The sequence below is a fragment of the Peromyscus eremicus genome, chromosome 13 (assembly GCF_949786415.1).
Source record: "Peromyscus eremicus chromosome 13, PerEre_H2_v1, whole genome shotgun sequence".
NCBI lineage: Eukaryota > Metazoa > Chordata > Mammalia > Rodentia > Cricetidae > Peromyscus > Peromyscus eremicus.
This window is the reverse complement of record NC_081429.1, coordinates 48280909-48302823: the sequence shown is the minus strand read 5'-3', so window position 1 is coordinate 48302823 and position 21915 is coordinate 48280909. Positions and strand designations below refer to the sequence as shown.

The 21915-nt window shown below is 40.8% G+C and overlaps 1 protein-coding gene across 1 annotated transcript in view; it reads left to right on the top strand.

The window, feature by feature from the left end:
- The window catches only part of Pard3b (par-3 family cell polarity regulator beta), a 965008-nt gene that overhangs the window by 839432 nt on the left and 103661 nt on the right, over positions 1 to 21915 (top strand). Inside the window, exon 21 of the mRNA XM_059278226.1 lies at positions 16922 to 17057. Within this exon, the coding sequence (XP_059134209.1) occupies positions 16922 to 17057 (136 nt within the window). The remainder of the gene's footprint in view (positions 1 to 16921; positions 17058 to 21915) is intronic.

Below are 21915 nucleotides of genomic sequence, written 5' to 3'. Positions count from 1 at the left end.
TAATCTTCCTATGGTTCTTTTCTTTATTTTTCTTTCCTTTTAAAGAATGAATGAATTTCACATTATCTGTTTATTCAAAATACAATTTATAAAGGACTTTGAAAGCAAAGTGTTGGTTCCCACATGAACCATTTGATTTTCCCATGAGACCTAGGGATGATTTCTCGAACATAAGAGTAATTTCACCTGTTGAAAGGCTCATCTCCTAATCATGTTATTTGGCTCTCTTGGGTTTTGTTTCGGCTTTTTTTTTTTTTTTTGGTTTGTTTCTTGGCCCAAAATTATATTAACTCTTTACCTTAGATTGCTGGTAGTGTAAGGAAAACATCTGTGATTTGTGACAACAGTGTTTTCACATGTCTTTGTATTTATGGGTGAGTTCCAATTTGGTTCTATGTGAAGATGCACTTCAAAGAGCATTCAGTAACTACACATCTGGCTTTATGTTGTTCCAATTGCAGGGTTTCAAGCTTTAGCACGAAGCCTGATGTAGGTCTTGGTCGTGAACTCTGCAAATGTTTTCCTTTGTGCTTAAACTATGATTCCTTTTGTGTACAAGAAGGACACTATGCTTCAGGTTATTGCGTAATTAGTTACCTCAAATGTCTTAGGAGTGGATAAGCACACCAACTCTGAATCTGACTTGTATATTTTACAGCAACTCTGAATATTCTCTTAGGTACAGAGAATGTGTCTAGAAGCATGACTGCTAAATTTTTCATAGTCTCTCTCCTTTTGCCATTCTAGTGGCTGTCTCCTACAAAATTTGAGCCATACCTCAACTGTACAAATCCCTTTTTAATGTTCAGTTGCCCTGAAGTGTATGGTCATGGGATACGTCTGAATCTCTCCTGTGAAGAACTAGAGGCCCTAATATAACACAAGCAGTAAAGTGGGTACTGTGAAAACTACTGTAGAGGTAAACAGATGTCTTTCCTGGTCTGGGGACCCTTGTTCTGGGAAAACAACAACAACAAAAATAAAAGCACATGCATTTTAGCTGCTTTCTTATTCTCGTGTCTAGGGAAGCAAAAAGGACAGAATTCAGTTTTATGGTCCCCAAGATTTCAGTATGGAACACTGCAGTGCAGGAACAATAATACCCAGCTTCACCCCTGCATCATCATGGTTGAGACTGAGTGTGTGTGCACGGTAGGAGGATTCAGGGACTAGATAGCATCAAGGAGAGAACCTGCTTGAGAAGACCATCTCACTGCCCCCAGCCCTCCATGGGACTTCAAGGTCCACACACACTGCAGCTCTCTCCTAACTAGTCTGTGAAGAACTAACTTGTGAGCAGTTGGATGTCTTGAAGAGGTAGACACCCAGCAGCCTCTGCATCATAATAATTTCCAAACCCTTGAACTAAGATTCTTCACTGTAGCCTAGAGGCAATGAGTAGGCAGCAGAGGCTTCCCAGTTGCTCTGAAAATCTATCTTTGAGTCTTTCCTCCCTGGTCCCTACATCCATTTGCCTAAGCAATTCTCCTTAAAATAGTAAAACAAAGTACTTCAAAGTGCAGATTGTTGGATTGTAAACTAACTCAGAGCATCGGGTAGGTGGGTTTCATGGTTTTCCAATACTTCTTCTGGACTGACTTCGCAGTCAACAGGCACATCCTTTCATAACATCGTAATCCATTCTCTTTTGCCCAGAGCTGAACTTGACTAGACAATAGAGAGACTGCTTCTGCTTTTCCAGGATATGGAGTGGAACATTTCCGTTCAGCAATTCTCCCCAACCCTGCCTGAGGTTTCAACTACCTCGGCAGAGTGCTAGAAAGCGATATGCTTATTAGACAACTTTATTAATCAGAGGAGAGTGCTATTTGGCAGTGAGATCCTAATGAGGATGAGGGGCTAAATTTAACTCCAAGAAAAAGGTCGGCCAGTGTTGCCAGCCTGCTTTCTCTATAGCTGGGAGCTTGGTCAATCTCAAAGTTTCCAGACAGTTTCATGGAGGCTTGCGCATGCTATATTTAGTATGAAATAGCATGGAAAAGGTTTCCAATAACGCCGTTTCAGCACGCACATATATTCCACAAGCATTAATAAGCAAAGCATATTACTACTTGGCTAGATGATCCTTATGGGAGCTGATGGCACCAAAAATGGTATAGCAACTGCTGCCTGAAGACAGGAGGCCATAAGAACATGTCACAGCAGAGAGAACTTCAAGAAATGTAGAGAAATTTCTTTGAACGGTGAAATAATATCCACGCAATCTATGGAAATAACAGAGCGGCTTGTAGTAAGCTGTGGAGGGGATGCACGGTGGTGTTTTGCCTTTGCACCTAGGAATGAAAAATGATAGCAAATGGAAAATACTCTCCAGGCGGCTGCTCAAAGTGCTGTTGAGTAGTCATGGCCCTCTACGTCTCCCACATATGACTCCCAGTCACTGTACCCAGCCTCCCTCATCCCTGAAACCACCACCCATTCTGCCCCCTTCCTTCCTACTTCGAAGTCACTGAACACGGTCTTAAATGGCTCTCATGTTTTCAACTCCCACAAACACTTAGGAGTTAAAGGTGTCTCAGGTGGGGACTCTGTGACAACTTTTATAGAAGACACAAGAATGATTAAACACCTTGAAACCCTTGGCCACTACCGAGGAGTAGACGACATTAAACATATATAAAACATGTGAATGATGACCAGACCGCAGAAAGGAGGAGAAGAGGCATAATGTAAGAGGCAAGGACTGTGAGAATTCCAAAGAGGAATGAGCCAGGGACTAATCTGGTGCTTGGAATCAAACACATCTGAGTTTGTCTACCTATCTCCATTGTCATGGCCACCCCTTGGCCCACCCGCCATCTTCTCTACCATGCACCTGATTCTGTCCTGTATTTCAGACACTGAGAAAGGGTTCTCTTGTTGAATGCAGCGACCTCCATTCTGTCTTCCAAAGAAAAGCCAGAATTGTATCCTAATGGTTGAATTTCATCAGCTTTGCTTCCTGCCTTCAAATCTGTTGTCAGCATATTTCCCTCCGAGTAAGATTCAGAAATCTTACCATGGCACATGGGGCCAAATGACTCGAGCCCCGGCCTGCAGAAGGCCTGGGTTTAGAGAGCACAGAAATAGAGATGGGAGAGACTTTGGAGAGGGTTTGCTTTTGAAATCCAGCTTGCAGCAGCCAGGGAGAAGCCGGAGGGCAGTTGTAGCAGCTGTAAAGGGACAAACTGGGTGCCTCCAGTCAATGGTAATGAAGAGGTGACAGAAAAGGACACAACAGACGATTGTTTTTGGAACATCTGGGCAAAGGCAATGGAGAAGAAAAGAGGGAAGCAATAGCTGCAGAGAGGATTGGTCTCCTGGACAGAAGCCTCTCACAAAGACCTTCTTGTTGCTCCTAAGAGAAGAGAGCGTAGTGTCTCCGTCCTTTCAGGACAGCTTGGGTCAGTACCTGAGCTGACCAGGGTAGTGGAGGGGGCTTCATCATAAGGCATAACAAGAGAATGAATGACCGACAGCTTCAGGCACTCCCACATTCCCAAGGCCAAGAGAAGAAGCAGGAGATAAGAGCTGCTTGGATGACACCCTCATTTGGATGAGGGTAGAAGGCACTGACGTCATCAAGCTGTTGGCTTTATAGAGAAACAAGACTTATTTCTCCACTGACAAGGATTTGTGCCTCTCAGCAGCTGTTTGGGGTTTTATTTTACTATTTTTTTTTCTTGAAGGCTGCTTCCACCTCCTCCTTCAGTCTTCCCTGGATTTACATCTGTCTTCCCAGCTGTGAGCTGCTGAGTCCCAGGGGCAGAACCCAGGGAGACAAGTGGGGAGGGTGTACAAATAACAATTATGTGCTGCTTAAGTCTAAATCTCAGTTCATTGTGTGTCCACTGGCAAGAGCCTTCCGATTCAAGTGTGGGCCTCTCTCTCCCTTTCAGTGTCTGTCTGTAAACCTTGATGGTATTAAGCACGTGTTTTAATAAATATTTTGTTTGCTGTATTCCCATTAATATTCATAGGGAATGGAGCACTTTGGGCTTTGTGATTTTCTAATAAACATTGATGGTGTTACTAGTTTGTAGTGAGTATTCACTATGCTCCATCAAAATGGCAGCTCTAATTAGGTTCCTTGAATTAGCTAATGGATTTTGAGAAAGATAGCTTAGGAAGCTCTTACAGCTGTCCAAGATATTCCTGCCACGGCAGAAAGACAAAGGGCCCCTGGAAGCTACAGACTTCAGAGCTTTAGAAATGCAGCTGACAGTTAAAAAGATAAATTGCATTCATATTTTTCCAGTGAAAGTCCTAATACTGAATTAATGTTATTCCTGTAGCGAGCATCCATTAGGAAGCTCATTTTATTATAAGGATGCGTTTTGACCATTAGCTCGCTTTCTGTAGCCCCTCACCCTCCCCTCCCTCTTCTCTCTCCAATTCCCTAGATGTTTTGGATGTGGTATTAAAAAGCTGCCTTGAAGAAGAGGAAATGATTCTTTGGGGGGGGCAGGTTATAAATTTCGGAACTCTCTTAGATATACAATGAGTATTCAACTTTGAAAGTAAGTCAAGTAATATATAAAGAAATAACACAGTGATTCAATTTAAGCCAGGTGGCTTAGATTTTTATGTGGAATTTGAAGAAAATTCAAGCTAGGAGGCAATGGGCTTCTTTATACTTGGATAAGAGATGGTTTCATTGTAGACGAGGAAGTCTCTAATAAAGTGTGCTACTCTCTTCTTTCATGCTAATATTTGGTACACCAAATAAAGCAGAGCCTTCCTGTTTGTGCCCTCAGTATGAATGTTTCCCAACGAATAATGAATGAATGGCATTTGAGTGACTGTATCATATCTGCAAGTACAGAGAGAAACATGGTTGTTGCGGATTAGTTCACAAGAAAGCTCCCAGCAAAATGTACAACAGACATGGTCTCCTCAAAGTTCCTTCTGGAGATGTGTGCACCCATTAGCTCTTAACGTGTATCCACTCGGAAAATTAGTACCTGGTCCCTTCTCATCTGAAAAGTTTCATTTCCCTGGTAATACAGTGGATCCTTTAGGGAAGTCTCTGCTCGGTCATGAACTCCCAACTGTCCACGCTCTGTTTTTATCATTTGCATTTCCATGTTGCTTCTGCTTCCTCTGGCCTGCCTGCCTTTTGGCCTTTTCCCCACCTCATTAGTAACTTTACCAAACAAGGGTCTGGTCCAGGGAAAGAATGTGAACTTTAAGTCAATTAATTGGGATATTATTTATAGCTCTGGGAAAAACATTTGTTGGGAAAGAAAACAACATTGTTGGTTTAAATGAGAATTTTTTTTTAAATCTTCTTTTGTGTTTATTTTTTCTACTCTTCCTAACCACCTATTTCTACAGATAATTGAGAGCTGACGAAAAAGGAGGTGATTAGTAAAACTGGCGGGAACCAGGAAGGGAAGAAACTGTGTTGACACAACATAGAGATGACAGATTGGAGAGCTGTTTTGCTCAGTGATATAAATAAAGTGCAAGAGCATTATCATTTGGATATGTACTCATATATATGAATGAATATATATGTGAATGAATAGATAGATACATGAATGAATGTATAGATGCATATATATTCATTCCAGGCCCCTATGACTTCGCCATAATAGATGATAAAGGCCATAGCTGACATCCGTGTTTGTGGACAAACTACCTCCTGTCACAGGATGGACAAACTACTAAGAGCTGAGGAAGACATGGCTTTTATTCATTTCGCTGTGACTTATTTATTGGGTTCCATTGTTAGCAGCATCGTGCCTAATTTTCCTCCTTCTTTGATGTTTGCTGACTCATTCACTTTTCGTATCTCAGTGACAAGCTGACACCCCTCCAAGGCAGATCCTCAGCACCCACCATCGCCTCCCCTGAAAGGGGTAGTGGCCATTTGTTAATTAAAATCCCGTGACTGTTTTCCCTTAAAATGCCGTGGAAAGGGAAAGTCTTTGTCAAGCCCTAAAGAATTGGTTTCATTTGTTTTGTTTTGTGTGGCTTTAACCTTCTGACCTGTAATTTGGCAGCCAGTACCTTTCCCTTAATGGGAAATTTGTCACTGTATTAATGATGTGTCGAACATCATCACCAGTCCATCTCAGATAAACAAGAGCTGTGGTTATAGAAAAATCTGGGAAGTTTCAGTACCCCTCCCCTTACCCCAATCTTCAGTGGTCCTTGGGTATGGCATCTAATCATTTGGGAGATGGGACTAGAAGGTGAATTTTGCCTTGATGTAGATAACTGTTGAGTTTGAATTGTACACACACACACACACACACACACACACACACACACACACACACACACGGAAAAGTCACAAAATGCAAGAAAACCCCATAGAGGTCAAGTGTTCATCTCACAGATTAGTTCCTCCAGACTGATCTTGGTGGAAAGTCTGTTAAGATGCTGCTGTTGTCCTGCTTGAAAGTCTCACTGTCCCATTCAGAAGGATGAGTATCGAATCCTTTATTCCCCACAGTTCCTCACACACTCCTGCTCTGATGTGGCCTGCAGTGTTCTCTTCCCTGTAGCCTCCTTTTGCGTGTTCCATTTCCTCCTCTTCCATGTCTAGCTTCCTGGTCATATCTATGTCTCCTTTTCTCCACAAAGCCTGACCTCCCCAAGTGGAGCTAATCACCTCGTCTGTGGCACAGCCACAGAACTTCATTACATGCCATGATACTTCTTTGTGATAATTGCCACATTGTGCTATCATTATCTATTTATGTCACCATCGCTCCCATTGGACTGTGAATGTCCCTGAGGGTTGGATCTGGATCTTAATCCTCCCCAGAGACGGGGACATGGCTCTACTGGAGAAAAAGTAAAGTTCAAAATGCATGTACAGGTCAGAAAGTCAGAAAGCAGTTATTAGAAAGATCCTATAAGGCAGCCAAGGGCCTAAGTTTGATGTCTAGTTACTGTTTTCCATTCCAAGATGAAGAGGAGGTTGGCATTTCTCTAGCATGGACTTGCAAGAACCTGAACATCTTTATAACAAATGAAACGATCCATAGGCTGTGATAATACTGACTATCCACAGTCCCATAATCCCTGAGGTCAGGAGGTCAACAGAGTGCACCTTCCATCCTGGAAAATGAGAGTTATGGGATATCCTTGGACCCAATGTCCTTTGGGACATCAGTAGATATTACCTTTTTATGCAACCTTTTAAATTCAAGAATCTATTTTGATTGGGTGGTTATTCTAAGAATACTTAAAACTGCAGACGATCTCAGCATTTGTGCAATTCAGGGGTAAAAGAAATTAAATGAAGATCCTCTCAAAACCAGTCATTAGTAAGTTCTTAGTCTAGTGAACCTGGTTGTTTTAACAGTAATAATATCATTATACAAATTACCTGTTTATCGGATTATGAGATTCAACACCACAAAGCTATGATCCAAGCATCACTTCTGGGTGGCTAGTTTGTTATATGTGCTCTTAATAGACACTACAGTAAGGACTAAGTTACATGTATATGCTTGTATATAATACTTTGATTCTTGACATCTAGGCATAGATCTAAATCATAGCTTTTAGGTTCTCTCAATTGGAAAACCTGTTTTAGTATATTTTTCTTTGTCATTTTTGTCACTTTCCTAAACTCTTCTATTAAAAGAGAAGGTGGGAGGCAAGGCTTGATGTGTAAGAAATTAGTCTTAACTGCCTGACGTGTGTACATTCTCCAGACTGTCCTCTGACTCCCAAAGCTACCATCCATGCACTGAGTCATTAGAATTTCCTTACTTTCCCTTAAAATCATGTCATCTGTTAGGGCTTACTTCCTTGTTATCGAGAAGGGAAGACATAGATGTCCAGCTGTTGAGAATCAGTAGGTTGATGGTACTCCATGGTCCCCTGGGGGAAGAGACCCTCTCTATTGTTTCTTTTAAGGAAGAGGGAATTTCACGGAGGCCTAGAAAATTCCCAAGGTTTCATGGCCTGCAGCCCACAAAGGCTTGTTTTCCCAGAATGACCCTGAAAGCTTAATCCACATCTAAATGTCAGATGTGTATTCTTAAAACTCAAACTGTGTTTGATTTAAGCCTAGAAGGTAATAATTTTATCTTTTAGTTCCTGTAGTTGTTGGTGAGAATCTCTTTGGAAGGGAGATGTGTGTGCATATTATTATTAATTTGTTCAAGAACCGCACACAGTAAAACTTTCTTCCTCCTTGCCTTGTCCTTTGCTCGGTCTAAGAAGATGGATGTGAGGTAAGATAACGCAAACTTTGTAGGCTTCTTCCATGTACCGTTTTATCTAGATTTTGTTCATTTTATTTTGGATCATAAAATCCTTTGACAAAACGTTTAAGATTTCAAGTGGAGTCATGTCTTAAAGTTAGTTTTCAAAGTCACTATGTGGTATAAAATCTGTGTATATTCAGAACTAGCCTGGAAAGACACTACAGGCTATATTGATTACTCCTTCTGACCTCTCACCAAACCCACCTATTGGTGAAATTATTAAGGCCATTCCACGTAGTTAAAAGGGAGGTTTATTTAGTGGCGTAACTTACAAATGAAGGGATAGGTAGGTTGCAGGGTCTGGGGAAGACGTAGCGCAGGCGATGTTCTCTGGGGAACTCTGCTTGGTCTACCTCCAGGTCCAGGGTCCAGGAACCAAGAGAGATGGCACATCCGGATCTCGGGTCTTCAGGGCCCTCTCTTGGCCCCATCTTGTAGGCATGACAGTTACCGAAGCCTCAGTGGGGGTTGGAACTTCCAGATCAAGGTTGGAATGGCTACCCACTACACCCACCCAATGTTGTTTCCTTTAGCTCTGCATTAGATAGCTCTCCCCTGCCTGAGCAGCAGTTGAAGCCATTGACTTGCATATACAGGACCATGTTGGACCCATCATGCCAGTGTGAACACTGGAATCCCGTACAGGACACCATAAAACACTAGTAATAAAAGGTTGCAAGAAACTAACATGAACTGAAGGAAACTAAGTAAGCTTATATCCAGGGAAATTTCAGTGGATGGAGGTTTTCATGGAATTCTGTAGCTGTTAAAATTGCCTAAGCTTCTGTTTTCATCTAAGCTCTGATAAATTAAACGTATCAATTAGACGCAGTTCTGACGCAAGGTCATGTAAGAATAGCAGTGTCTATCTACATGGATTGCAACACAAGGCACGGTTCATTTATCATCTTAAACAGAAGACATAGCTCCACATTAGTCCACATCTACTTTTCTTTGCATTGGCATATTCTTGTTTGGCAAACACATAAAGAGATGAAAGGATAATCTTGCCACCATTCTGTGTGAATTTTTCAACTAGATATTAAATTAGCTTTTTTTTAAGAAGTAAACATTACTTCTTAAAAACTTAGTTTTTCTATGATCCCCATGTACTTCATATAGTTTGTAAAATAGATCATATGTATATACATTTATGCATATACATATATATGTATATCTTAGAAAGGTCTAGTATATATGTAAATTACTTAAGATTACAAATACTCTACTATGTATATTAGAGGAAATGGTCCTTAATAGTATTCAACTATGAGTAATTCAATGGCCATTTTATGATTAAGACAAAATGGCCTTAGAAATTTGACTACAGCCGCAGGTCATTGTATAGTGGGAGAATGATATGATTACCTGATACAGGCTTGTAAAGGTGAGTGGATCTGTGGAAACAACTCATGTGTTATTGTTGAATCGTGAACCACACTGCCGGTACCACTCTGAGGAGTTTCAATTTCTTCTGGAAGAAGAGACAGAGAAGCAGGGTGTTCTGACCTCAGAGAGCAGCCCTGCATTGTCTCAGGTGATAAAGAGCAAGAGCGAGTCTGTACCTTTTATCTGAAGACAGGACATCGATCTGGTGGCAAACCCCAGTCACAACACTCCAAAGCAAGAGAAAGTTGCCTTTCATGAATCAATACAATTACATTCAAGGTAAATAGTAGCTGTATTCATGGTGGGAGTGGGAGTGCTCACCATTATGCAGTCAGAAGTGTCAAGGGAAGGGGTCTTTCATTTCTTTATGCTCCACCACTATAGCTTGATTCACTAAGGTCAAGATCCAGTCCAGGGTTCCAATTTCCAAGACAAATTTTCAAGCTGAAGAAGTCAGAGGGTCAATTCACCTAGGAAGGATGGAAGTACCAAGACATGGATCTCAAGGGAAGCCGATGCTGAGGGCAGGAAGCCTGTGGAGAAAGATGAAAGGACAGGCTGGCAGTGCCATGGCAAAGTCAGGAGTCCAGTAGCCAAGGCACATTGTCACATTATTGCATCTGGGTCAAATGCCACCAGCACAGCTGGGGGAAGGACCAGGATCCAGCCTGAGCTAATGTATCATCATGTTTTGTGTCGATTTCACTTCCTATGACCCTCACTTGAACAGCAATTCCTCTGAAGCAGGTTTTGAAGACCCCCCCCCACTGCATCCACATAAACAATAGGCTAGCACAGCCTTAGAAATATATACTGATGCATGCTTTTCAAAGGTTTATATTAGTGGAGAACCTATGTGACTTTCCCGTTCTTCTGCCACCTCTCTGTTATGTGATATGTCTATCTTAAGGAGCCTAAACTGTCTCCTGACTTCCTACGAGTATGCTACCTGAGATAGCTGAAGGAAGCAGTCTGTGAAGAAAAAGGGGATTCCACCCATAAAAGTTGACTTGGTCTGTTACTAATATTGTTTGCCTTTTCTCTAAACTCGTCAGTTTTGTGACTTAAAGGCAGTCACACTAAACAAGAGATTCTTCATTGCAAAATTGTTTTCATCACACAGCTAACTTGACTCTGGTAGAAATCAAATTTCCATACAATCGAGGTAAGCCCTAACTATTTTAGGGGCAGACTACTGGCAAAATGCAGAGTATCGTTTTCACCAAAGCTATTAGGATCAGAGCCTGGGACCTGGCAGCTTTAACAAGCTAGGCTTAGCCAAATATCCTCAATAGGCCAATTAATTAGACAAATACTTCTAAAAAGTTAAAAAAAAAAAAAAAAGAAAGAAAGGGAGAAGAAGATTTATTCAATATAGCCAATTGGGAAATGAAACAAAGAGGTATGGTCCTTCTCCAGTCTATCTTCAAAGCCCTGAGCGTGAGGTTCAGGTTTAAACAGAAGGCAAGAAGTAGGCATCAGTAAGAAGACTTGGTCAAGGTGTGGTTCCACCCATCAGCATTGTCTTGAATCCAGTCTCTCCTGCAAGGTGGTCTGACAAGTTGTCAGATAAATGTGAAATCTCTTTCCAAGACAAGGTCCCCCTCTGACTGACACTGGGGCTCTTGCTTTTTATCATTCTATCAGCATAACACTCCTGGGAAATTTTCAACTTCTCAGGGCCCATTGTTTCTATAATTTGATAGCCAAAGGGAAGGACACAAACATCTCCTTAGAATATCTTTGTGAGTTAGTTAGATCATCATAGGTAATGTGGGAGAATTTGAGAAGAAATCAGAAGCAAGAATCCCAAAATGCTATCCATGGATGGTCAGTTAGGGTCCCAAAATGTCACTGGACGCAAAAATCAAAATATCTAATGCCAATGCAAGAATAGGTACTCTTTTAGGGAGGTTGGAATTACATAATCACATTATTCAGTAAATGTGGAACCCTTTTCCTCCTACTGGGTTGCCTCACCCACCCTTGATGTGATGGTATGTGCCTGGTCTTATTGTAGCTAACACGAGGTGTTTGATTGAGGTACCTTGGAGGCCTGCTCTTGTTTGAGGGAAGGTGGAGGCGGGGTGGGTCTTGTGGAGAGGGGAGATGGAGGGGCAGAGACTGCGGGAGTGGAGGGAGAGAAAAGTGCCATTGGGATGTAATATATAAGAGAGAAAAAAGAATAAGATCCTCACTACATTTATACGAATTTCTCAAAATGTTTACTGGGCAGGAATTGTTTTACCAACAGAACATAGTAATCATGCCCATGATAATTTGCCTTCAGCTGGATTTTTTTCAAGAATCTGTTGTGGAATTTCTAGTATGACTAGTAAAATAAAATTCTACATAGACAGAACTTTGCCTGCTACAGCACTGGCTGCTTCTCCACCCTGGTCTTCATCCACAGTATGTCTTCCATGTGAGGTCTTAGTCATATGTTGATTTTCTTCTGCACCCCATTCAGTTTTACACCAGTTTCCCACATAAGCCTGTTAGTGATATAATATTAATTGCCCAGAAATGTCAGTCTGCAATTGCTCCAACATTATTCTTTTAATGAATACAGACTTCATTGCTTGTATTCCTATTACTTTAGCTACTTCTATTTCTATTTTTATAGCAAAGATCTGTGCAAATAAAAGAATATCAAAAGGTATGCCTATAAATGTACTGTGCTAAATTCCCTCTGTGTTGAAATGCCTGTGAACTGTTGTTCCCAAATGCCTGCTGCATTTTAATGCCTTTCTCCCAAGGCAACATGATATAGAAGAAAAAGCTAGAGTTTTATAGGCACACAAGTTCTGGCCCACCACTCTCCACTCATGTTTCTTTACTTCTCTGAGCCTTGGTGTACGAGTCTGGGAAATGCCAACAACAACATCATCCTCACAGATTTGACTGGAATTGCATGACATGAACACAGATACTATGTCTGGGACATCACAGATGCTCCGTAAAGCTAGTTTACTTTCTCCAGACCACAGAAGCCAGGAGAGAAGACTGTACCATGCTCAGACCGATACTTATTTCTAAGAAGTACTCCTATTGAAGGAATTATGAGCAAGAAAGAGTAAGTTTGGATTCCAAAAAAAAAGTATATAGGGCCTTGGTATGAAGGTTTTCACATAGTGTGAATATTTATGACTACAGATAACTGCAAAGAAAATGAAACCCATTACAAAATTAAGCTCTGTCCAGCTCAGCAGTGCTATAAGAAGGGCCTGTTTAAAGTTACTGCCTTTATCCTGAGTTCAATTCCCAGCAACCACATGGTGGCTCACAACCATCTGAAATGAGATCTGGTGCCCTCTTCTGGCCTGCAGGGATGTGTGCAGGCAGAACACTGTATACATAATAGATAAATAAATAAATCTTTAAAAAAAAAAAAAAAGTTACTGCCTTTAAAGACATAGGCTATGTAACTGACAAAAAAAAAATCCTCAATAACATAAACATTTTGGTATATGGCTTGAGTTAACTCAACATTCTAAGACCATGCTAGTCACCTACATATAGATACAGCTATTTTTGTAAGAATGGCCAGACTCGGCTGGATAAGATCATGCACAGCTATAACCCTTGCCTTGGTTCAGAAACAAACAACAGACAGGATCCAAACTCTACTTTGCCCAGTAAACAACGAATACAGAAAGCCTAACCTTCCAAGTACCAATGTAGATGTAAAGTGTTTAATCCTCTAAGAAGTCTGACTTACATCAGAACTTGATGTGGCTTCTGAATATGTCAGGTAGAAGATTTCCCAGAATTCCTGCTACTACATTCCATGAAAGCAAGAAGATAGACCAGATAGTACCTAGGGACCTTCAGGAGTCAAGTCCTGTGTGCTAGCCTTAAGTCTATGATAGTTTGGTGTTTGCTAGAGACTCAAGTCTCCACAATATAAACAAGATAGAAGAATTCAATCATAAGTAGCCCCACTTAACAGGAATGTTTGGAGTCAGCCCGACTTTCTTAGCCATGTATTAGCTGATAGCCTCATCTTCTTCATTTTGATGAGCAGAATAATAAGCCTTATCTTTTAATATTCTTTTCAGATTTTGAGGTATTTTCCAAAGCTATTATGTTAGAATTATACATAAAGTCTATTCAAGTGTCCATCCCTATAGCTTGGTAGTGGTTTTCTGAAGTTCTGGCTTGAAAAGGATTCTGAGACTATCTAGGGTCTTTCAAAAAGAGAGTAATTGATTAGTGATGTGCACTCTAGGCAGGTGGTAGAAATAAAAGTTTGAATCAGTATATTTATGATACATTATTATTATAATGGTTGATACCATCACTACAAAATGTATAAATACAGCATCAAATTATTAAATTTGAACAACTTCAACACAAAATAGAATCAATTGATTGCTATACTTACAACATGATAATATGTAACATTTTATTAGTTTAGTGATAAACATATGTGTTATCTACTGAGAAATGCTGAAAACTGAAATCAGAATATGTGATTCCTGACTTTAACATATGAAACACTTGGAAAATGACACTGTTGTTACTAAGGGCAGAAAGAGGTTTAGGAATGGGAAAAATAAGACCAAGATTGAAAGATAGTTCCAGCGTGTGATAAAAAACTTTCATTCTATTCCAAATACTGTCTTAGAATATTCACACTTGGGAGAAGACACAGCACGTTTTGCATGGAGATACTCCATGACTTTCTCCTGTTTTTCACTGGGGCCAGATTTCTTTTCCAGGTAAATAGTCATGCTCCTGTCGCCGTCAGGGACTCTTTTGAATCCTGAACAGCTGCTTTTATATTCTTGCCCTACTGTCTTATTTGAGAATGGCAAGCTGATCAAACCCATATTTTTAAATTTATGTATTTATAGGCATATGGAAGAACAGTTTATAGTCTGAATATGATTTTTTCCCACCACAAATGGAAGAATATTGTGATGTTTGGTCCTTTTATAAAAACAGTACCTTTCTTTCCTTTTTCTGTTTTCCTTTATTACTGATGACTTCATTCTACATGAATTCAATGCTTCAGTTTCTTTGGGGTAAACTAATAGATTATGTATGCAATGTTTGCACCACGGTGATTGAACTCATCTGGTGAGTTTGAATGCTGCTCTCGCATCTCTGTGACCAGCAGAAGCCTGTGCATGGGATCCAGCCTCTGCAGTCTTGTATTCCTAAGCAGCCCAGGCAGCTTTCAGAGTAGAGCATGCTGCTATCGCCACATGGGCTCCAGGAAAGCTTAGCAGTCCCTTATTGTCTTTAGGGGTTATCTTTTTAATTAAAAAAAAGGAAGGAGAATTAGGACTATTTTCAGAATTTTTAAATACATCCTGAAGGAAAATAAAGGTCTGTGCCCTGCTCCCTGAGTGCTTAACTTATTCTTTAAGATTTATTCTTATTATTTTCAATTACATGTATGCATGTGTGTCTGTATGGGGAGTGTTTATTGTGAGTACAGGTACCCACAGAGGAACGAGGTAGCAGACTCCCTGGAGTTAGAGTTATAGGTGGCTGTGAACTTCTTGACATGGGTGCTGGGAATGAAATTCCTCCCAACTACTGAGCCATCTCTCCAACCTCAGGGTTTGCCTTTTCTTTACCAAGAGCATCAGTTGTTTATCAATTGCCATCTCTGATGTTCCAGTTAAGCCCAGTGGCCAGTGCATACTCACTGGTGAGAAGCCACAAAGCTAGCATGTGACCACACACTATCCACTACCTTGCCATCAAGTAGAAGACCTTGTCTTGCAAACATGTTTACTTATTGCTTTCTTTTTTATAACTTCCTAGCTTAATTTTCAAATACTTTAATTTGCTTTGAGATAGCTCTTTTTTTATCGAATATCTTATTTAAATGTAAAACTTAACAGTAATACCTGAGGACCTTTATGACATGCAAGGTTCTTCACATCGGGCCCCTCCATACCTGTCTAACAGCCACTTGTTCCCCTTTCCACAGTCCCTCCCACATGACTCATAAACTACAGCCTGATTTTTCTCCAAGGCTCAGGTCATCAGCACTTACTCCTACTGACATGACACATAGGCCATCTGCTATGTGGAGGAGGCAGAAGAAAGGCAGTTGGGGCCTCTACTTGTCCAAATGGACTGACTGGGAAATAAATCCCCAAAGCAAGATTTTCTTGCTGTGTTCTCTCTCTACCTGGAATTGGCTCCTCTCACCTGCCCAGTTCCTGAGTGTCTATGAAGCCTGTAAGTTTCAGCTAGAGTGTCACCTCCTCTATGGCACCTTCCACTCTCACCTCCCATGGCCTGTTCTCACCCTGTCAACATTTAAGCACTCATGCTCCCATAACCCCTGTGCAGATCCCTCCAGTGACAGCCATCTTTGTTCCTCCAAGAATATGATTCGTCCAGGAAAAGAATATGAAATGATCACCTTTACATCTCCAGATCGTAATGTGAGGTCTGACACAGTGGGACACTTAATTGTTAAGTGAACCAGTGAGGTTCAATGACAGACCTGTATATCTGTTTTGTCTTGCCTCCTGGGCTGGATTATAAAGCATAAGCATAATCCTGGTTCTGTTAAAATAATCATAACACATCAACCCAAACTAAAAAGGGGACCACTGGCTGCCCAAGGTGGCACTGGGCAAGCTGTAAGTCTTAGGCAGAATCAGTGGCTAACACAGAGACATGACCCTTGGACAAGGAGCACAACTGGAACACTGAACAGCTGTCCACCTTCCCCTACCCACGTCTTTCCCTTATTGCCATATCTTTCACCTTCTTTCTTTACCTATAGTCCATGCATTGGCCTATACTCTGCTGTCACACCACACACACACACACACACACACACACACACACACACATACTCCAAAAGTTCTTCAGTTTCACTAAAAGGAATGCTGGTGCATGCCAGTCAATCATTTGTCACATCCAACCTTCAGGTCAAGCAACTGGGATTTGATCTCAAATAAGTAATGGCATTTGAAAGAATGAGATACTCACATTAAAATTTAACCAAACACTGTATATATGATTGTAAGAAGAAAGTAGTGCATTTTTTAATTGCTCTAGAAGGTCAGGACATTACCTTACCTTCTCATTCCCAAAGCATTTATTAATCCCAAATCAGATCTCTTGACCCATGGAGTTAAATGTGTGTGTGATGTTTGTGTGATGTCTTTCCTTTGCTCATTTTTATTACTGATTTCGACACTTTCCTAGTTTAAATTACTTTGTCAAATCTTACAAATTTGGATGTCAGGCCCTTTAACAGGGAGAGGAAAAGGGGATCTCTGAGGCTTTGTGTGACCATGTCTATTCATGTGCTACAGTGGCCGTCCCATGGCTGGAAACAATGACCGCATCCAGAAGCTTCGGAAGGAGTACTATCAGGCTCGAAGAGAAGGGTTCCCTTTGTATGAAGAGGAAGAGGGACGAACACGGCCATCTGACCATGACCTTCGCTGGGTAAGCCCATGCCTGATTCCAATCATAAATTCCTCTCCACCAAAATAATTCAGAGCAGAAGTCCACAGTCAGATCAAGAAAGTTCTGTGCATATCAGGTTACACTCAGCTTTCTGGAGTTTTATAGATATGAACATTACCCAGACCACAGTCATCTTCTCCCACAGAAGTTGTTTATATAAATCAAACCACAGAACTGTACTTGTTCGTTCTATCTACTCTCACGTTTACTTCCTGTTGGGTACCTCACTGGTCTGGGGCAAGCAGGTCAGCTACTCTTACAGAGGACAAGGAATGTTTGCGTACCTTACTCCTTCCTCTCCTTCTCTTAGACCTTAAATAGGAGTTATTAGAAGTAAATTTCAGAGTATTATTGTCAAAGATATCAACTGTTTGTGATTGAGATCTGAGCAATTCATGTTCCCCAAATCTTACCAGTATAATAGGATGGTGTGTCTTGACATAAGGGAAGTTTTGTAGGAGTGTCAATGTGCTAAGTCACTCAACATTCAAGGAACAGAAGTAAATGTTGTCAGCACTAAAGGGAGACTCTGGTTTCTCTGTGTAGCACTTTCTCTGTCTTGTAAGTACCTCTAAAATTCACTCAACTCATGAGCAACCACAGAAATGCCCAGGGGCAGAGCTTAGAGTTGGATGATAAGAACTTGTCAGTGACAGTGCCTAACTTACAGCTGGTACTCAATACATATCACATTAGCTCTTGGTACTGTTGCTGGAGCAGAGCTAAGTGTGGGCATTGTAACATCCTGGCTGTAATCCATCCTATGTGTCCTCTTGGATGATTGGGGCCTTCGAATCTCCCATCTCCTTGGAAAAACAAGCTTATTAAAGGGCGTTTCCTGCTCTAGGTTTTACACATATTTCTTCTCACAAGATCAAGGTGTGGAGAATGTAGCTAATTCCCTTCAGTTTTCATACCTGCATCATAGGAGGTCATGGCTGACATGTGGGCCAAACATTAGTCTCAGTACCTCCCATTGTTGTGCAAAACAATGGCAACTCCTCAGGACAGGAGATTCCTTTTCCTAGATGGAGTTTAAAAACACTAATGGGGCCAGGGGAGGTGGCACACACCTATCATCCTAGCACTGAGGAGTCTAAAGTAGAAGGATCAGGAGTTCAAGGCTAGCCTCATTTATATGGTAAGATGGAGGTGCATGAGATCCAGTCTAAAAAAAAAAAAAAACAAAGAAATGTATAAATACATATTAACAGAAGTATGTTGTGTACATTGTTGATCCAAACCCAGAGATGTCAGCCTCTTTGCAGAAAGGCATGTCAGGCTATGTATCCGAATCAGTAACTATTTATGTTTTCTACAGATGTTAGAATTAAATAGCATGACATGTACGGTGGTGGGACAATGCATCTCTTAGATTCTCCATAGTAGAAAAGAAAGATTTCTATGGAATAACAGATGCAATAATAATTCACCCTGTCTCGAACTTGATCCCAATTGATTCACTGCCTTCAACAAGAGATGAGAGGCACTTGTTAGGCAAAGCTCAGACTCCCCGAACAAACACACACCAGGGATAAAGTGATTGCCACCCTCCCAGGAACAGAACACCATGTCCAACCCATTGAACAGGTTTTATGAGTTCCTATGAGCAGAAGAAGAAAGTGATCTTAGAACGACTCGTCCTTGTTATTTTGGCTTTATGTAAGATTTCTTTACTTTGAGCGAAGAGGATGAAGATGCTAAGCCTCAAAGAGACCTAACATGCCTGTGAAGCTCACCAAAACTGAGCTGGAGGCTGGTCCCTTGGGAGCTCCATTTTCTAATGATTCTCTTTATACCAAGCAAACTTGTAACCAAACAGTTTAGTGACTGAAGAAGTGTCTATTTTAATTTGTGTTTCCCATGCTCTGGTGTATTGAGCTTTGCCAAACGTGACCGATTTTATGTTTCCCAGACCATTTGAATCTAAGGCATCCCAGAGGGATGCTGGGAACCACACTGTCATAAAAGACAAGTGTTCTCTGTGATCGCCTGAGATACTCCAAACTGAGGATTAGGATCTCAGCACCCTTTGCACTCCTTTCCCTATGCCAAAGAAAAACACTGGTACCTTTTGTCTAGAGGAGGCCTGAGAAATTACACCTCTGTCTTGCTACATTTGGAAAGATCTAGGAGAGCAAGTTTAGAATGTTAACATTTCATTTCTGTCTCTCAGCCAGACCCAACAAAGCATCTTTCATGAGACTGTAGTGTCTAGAGTAGGCTGGTCCTCAGCACCACAGAAGTTCTTGTTAAAGTCAAATCAAGGGACAGGGAAGGAGAGCTACCCATAGCAACTTATAATTCTCCAGGTAGTCAACAAGGAATCTGAGATTCAGGCTCAATAATAGAAACTGAGCATTGGTTCCTTCCACTTCCATAAATCTCTAAGCAGTCCACATTTGCTTACAAAATCATCATCATCATCATCATAATCAAAACTATTTCACAGACTTCGAGATGCCCCAGTATATAATACTCAGGTCAAGAGACCTAAAGAATGTTCCCCACAACCATCCTATTTCAGAAAACTTCTGTGCTATCAAGAAAGAAAGTAGCCGGGCGGTGGTGGCGCACGCCTTTAATCCCAGCACTCGGGAGGCAGAGCCAGGCGGATCTCTGTGAGTTCGAGGCCAGCCTGGGCTACCAAGTGAGTTCCAGGAAAGGCGCAAAGCTACACAGAGAAACCCTGTCTCGAAAAACCAAAAAAAAAAAAAAAAAAAAGAAAGAAAGAAAGTAGAAAAATCAATTATCCTGCAACTGTTATCCTCCCTTCCTATCCTCAGGACCACTCCGGAGATAACAAACCTGCAGATGCTCAAGTCCCTTATTTAAAATGCTGAGGATTTGTGTAGAACCTATAGGCTTTCTCCTATATACTTTGAAGCCTCTACAGACTATTGATAATACCTGATGCAATGTCAATGTTATGTAGATGGCTTTTAATCTCTATCATTTAGAGAATAATGATAGGAAATTATATAAATGTGTTCAGTAATATGCATTGTGTGTACACACATGTCTGTGTGCTCATGTTTGTGGATGAACAAGTGTACAAGTATATATACATATGTTCCTAGTCAGACTTCCTTTGGACCACCAGCTCCCAAATAATGACATGGAGACTTCTTACTAATTATGAAAGCTTAGCCTTAGCTTAGGCTTGTTCCCAACAAGCTCTTATAACTTAAATTAACTCATTTATATTAATCTACATTCTGCCATGTGGTTCATTACCTCTCCTCCATACTATATATTTGACTTTCTTTGTGTCTCACTGATGAAATCTAAGCCTCTCAGATTCTTCCCAGAGTTCCTATCTCTGTGCAGAAGTCTCATCTATCCTTTCCTGCCTAGCTATTGGCCATTTAGGTCTTTATTAAACCAATCATAAGGTACCTTTCACACAGTGAAATACTCACAACATTTCCCCCTTTTTGTCTAAATAAAAAGGGAAGGGTTTAACTCTAACACAATAAAACTATATACAATAAGAACAATTATCAGGTAAGAATTACATTCACAATGTCCACTCCATCTGTATTTGTCAACTTTGGAGAAAGTATTCTATTATCTATCCTGTCCTGGGTGAGTTCAAAGTTCAGCAGTCAACTTCCTTTGTGTATTGCTTGTCCAGTTTGGACAGCATACAGTCAGCAGCCAAGGCAAGGGCAGTTTCTTGTGCAAATTCTATATGGAGGTTCTTCAATGTCCATTATCTTCTCTGAAGTAAATTGGTGCTGCCAAGAGCAGACATATCTCACTGTCATGAAAAGCCTTGTTATTAAAAAGCTTAAATGCCATATTCTATAGAACTCTGAAGTGTTTGAAGACCACCTTTCTAAAATATATGTCTGAAGCCGGGCGGTGTTGGCACATGCCTTTAATCCCAGATCTGGAGGCAGAGCCAGGCAGATCTCTGTGAGTTCAAGCCAGCCTGGTCTACAGAGTGAGATCCAGGACAGGCACCAAAACTACACAGAGAGCCTCTGTCTCAAAAAACGTGTGTGTGTGTGTGTGTGTGTGTGTGTGTGTGTGTGTACATATATACATTATCTCTTTGATCTTGAAAACATCCTAACATGACTAAAAGTCTGATTGTTATAGATGACTACTAACCTGCATTTCTTAATTATCCTAAATAGTTTATAATAATAGCTTTCAAGGACTACCATTTTTAAATGAGTTGTATAGGTACAATACCTTAAACAAGAGTAGAAACATATATACACTATAACAAAATTAACCTTAAATTTGTATCAATATACAAAATCCATACCAATATAAATAGTTGAGACTAGTAGTTGCTTTTCAGTAGATTCAGTAATGTACCATTTTGTCCTATCATACCTATAACCCCCTTTTTTCTTTTCAGAAAGAGATCCTTGAATCTAACCTCCTTTATTTAGTTTCCTACTTCACCATGACAAATAACACCCTGGAACTAATCCCCTTAAACAATGACAAACATCCATAACCCACCAAATGACCAAAAACCACCCACACCGCCTCTTAGGAATGTGGGCATCGTGTTCTTAAAATTACTCCTTGTTATGTGGGTCAATGACATCTTTGGGGGATCTTGAGAAAATTGGGATAACTGTCAAGTCCTAGGAAAGCTCACTGTATCATTTATCCATTCTCTGTGTGATGGGAAAGTGCCGAGCTTATCTGAAGACCTAGCTGGAGTAGTCTGTGAGGTTGGACCCTCTTAGCTAGTACCTTTGTAGTTATTCTGGATGCAGGCTTTTGGGGACACTGCAACAGGCCTTCTAAGAGGCTGCATCACCTGGGCTACTTGTCTTTGTTGGTGTCTGGTCCTTTTTTCTCTGAAACA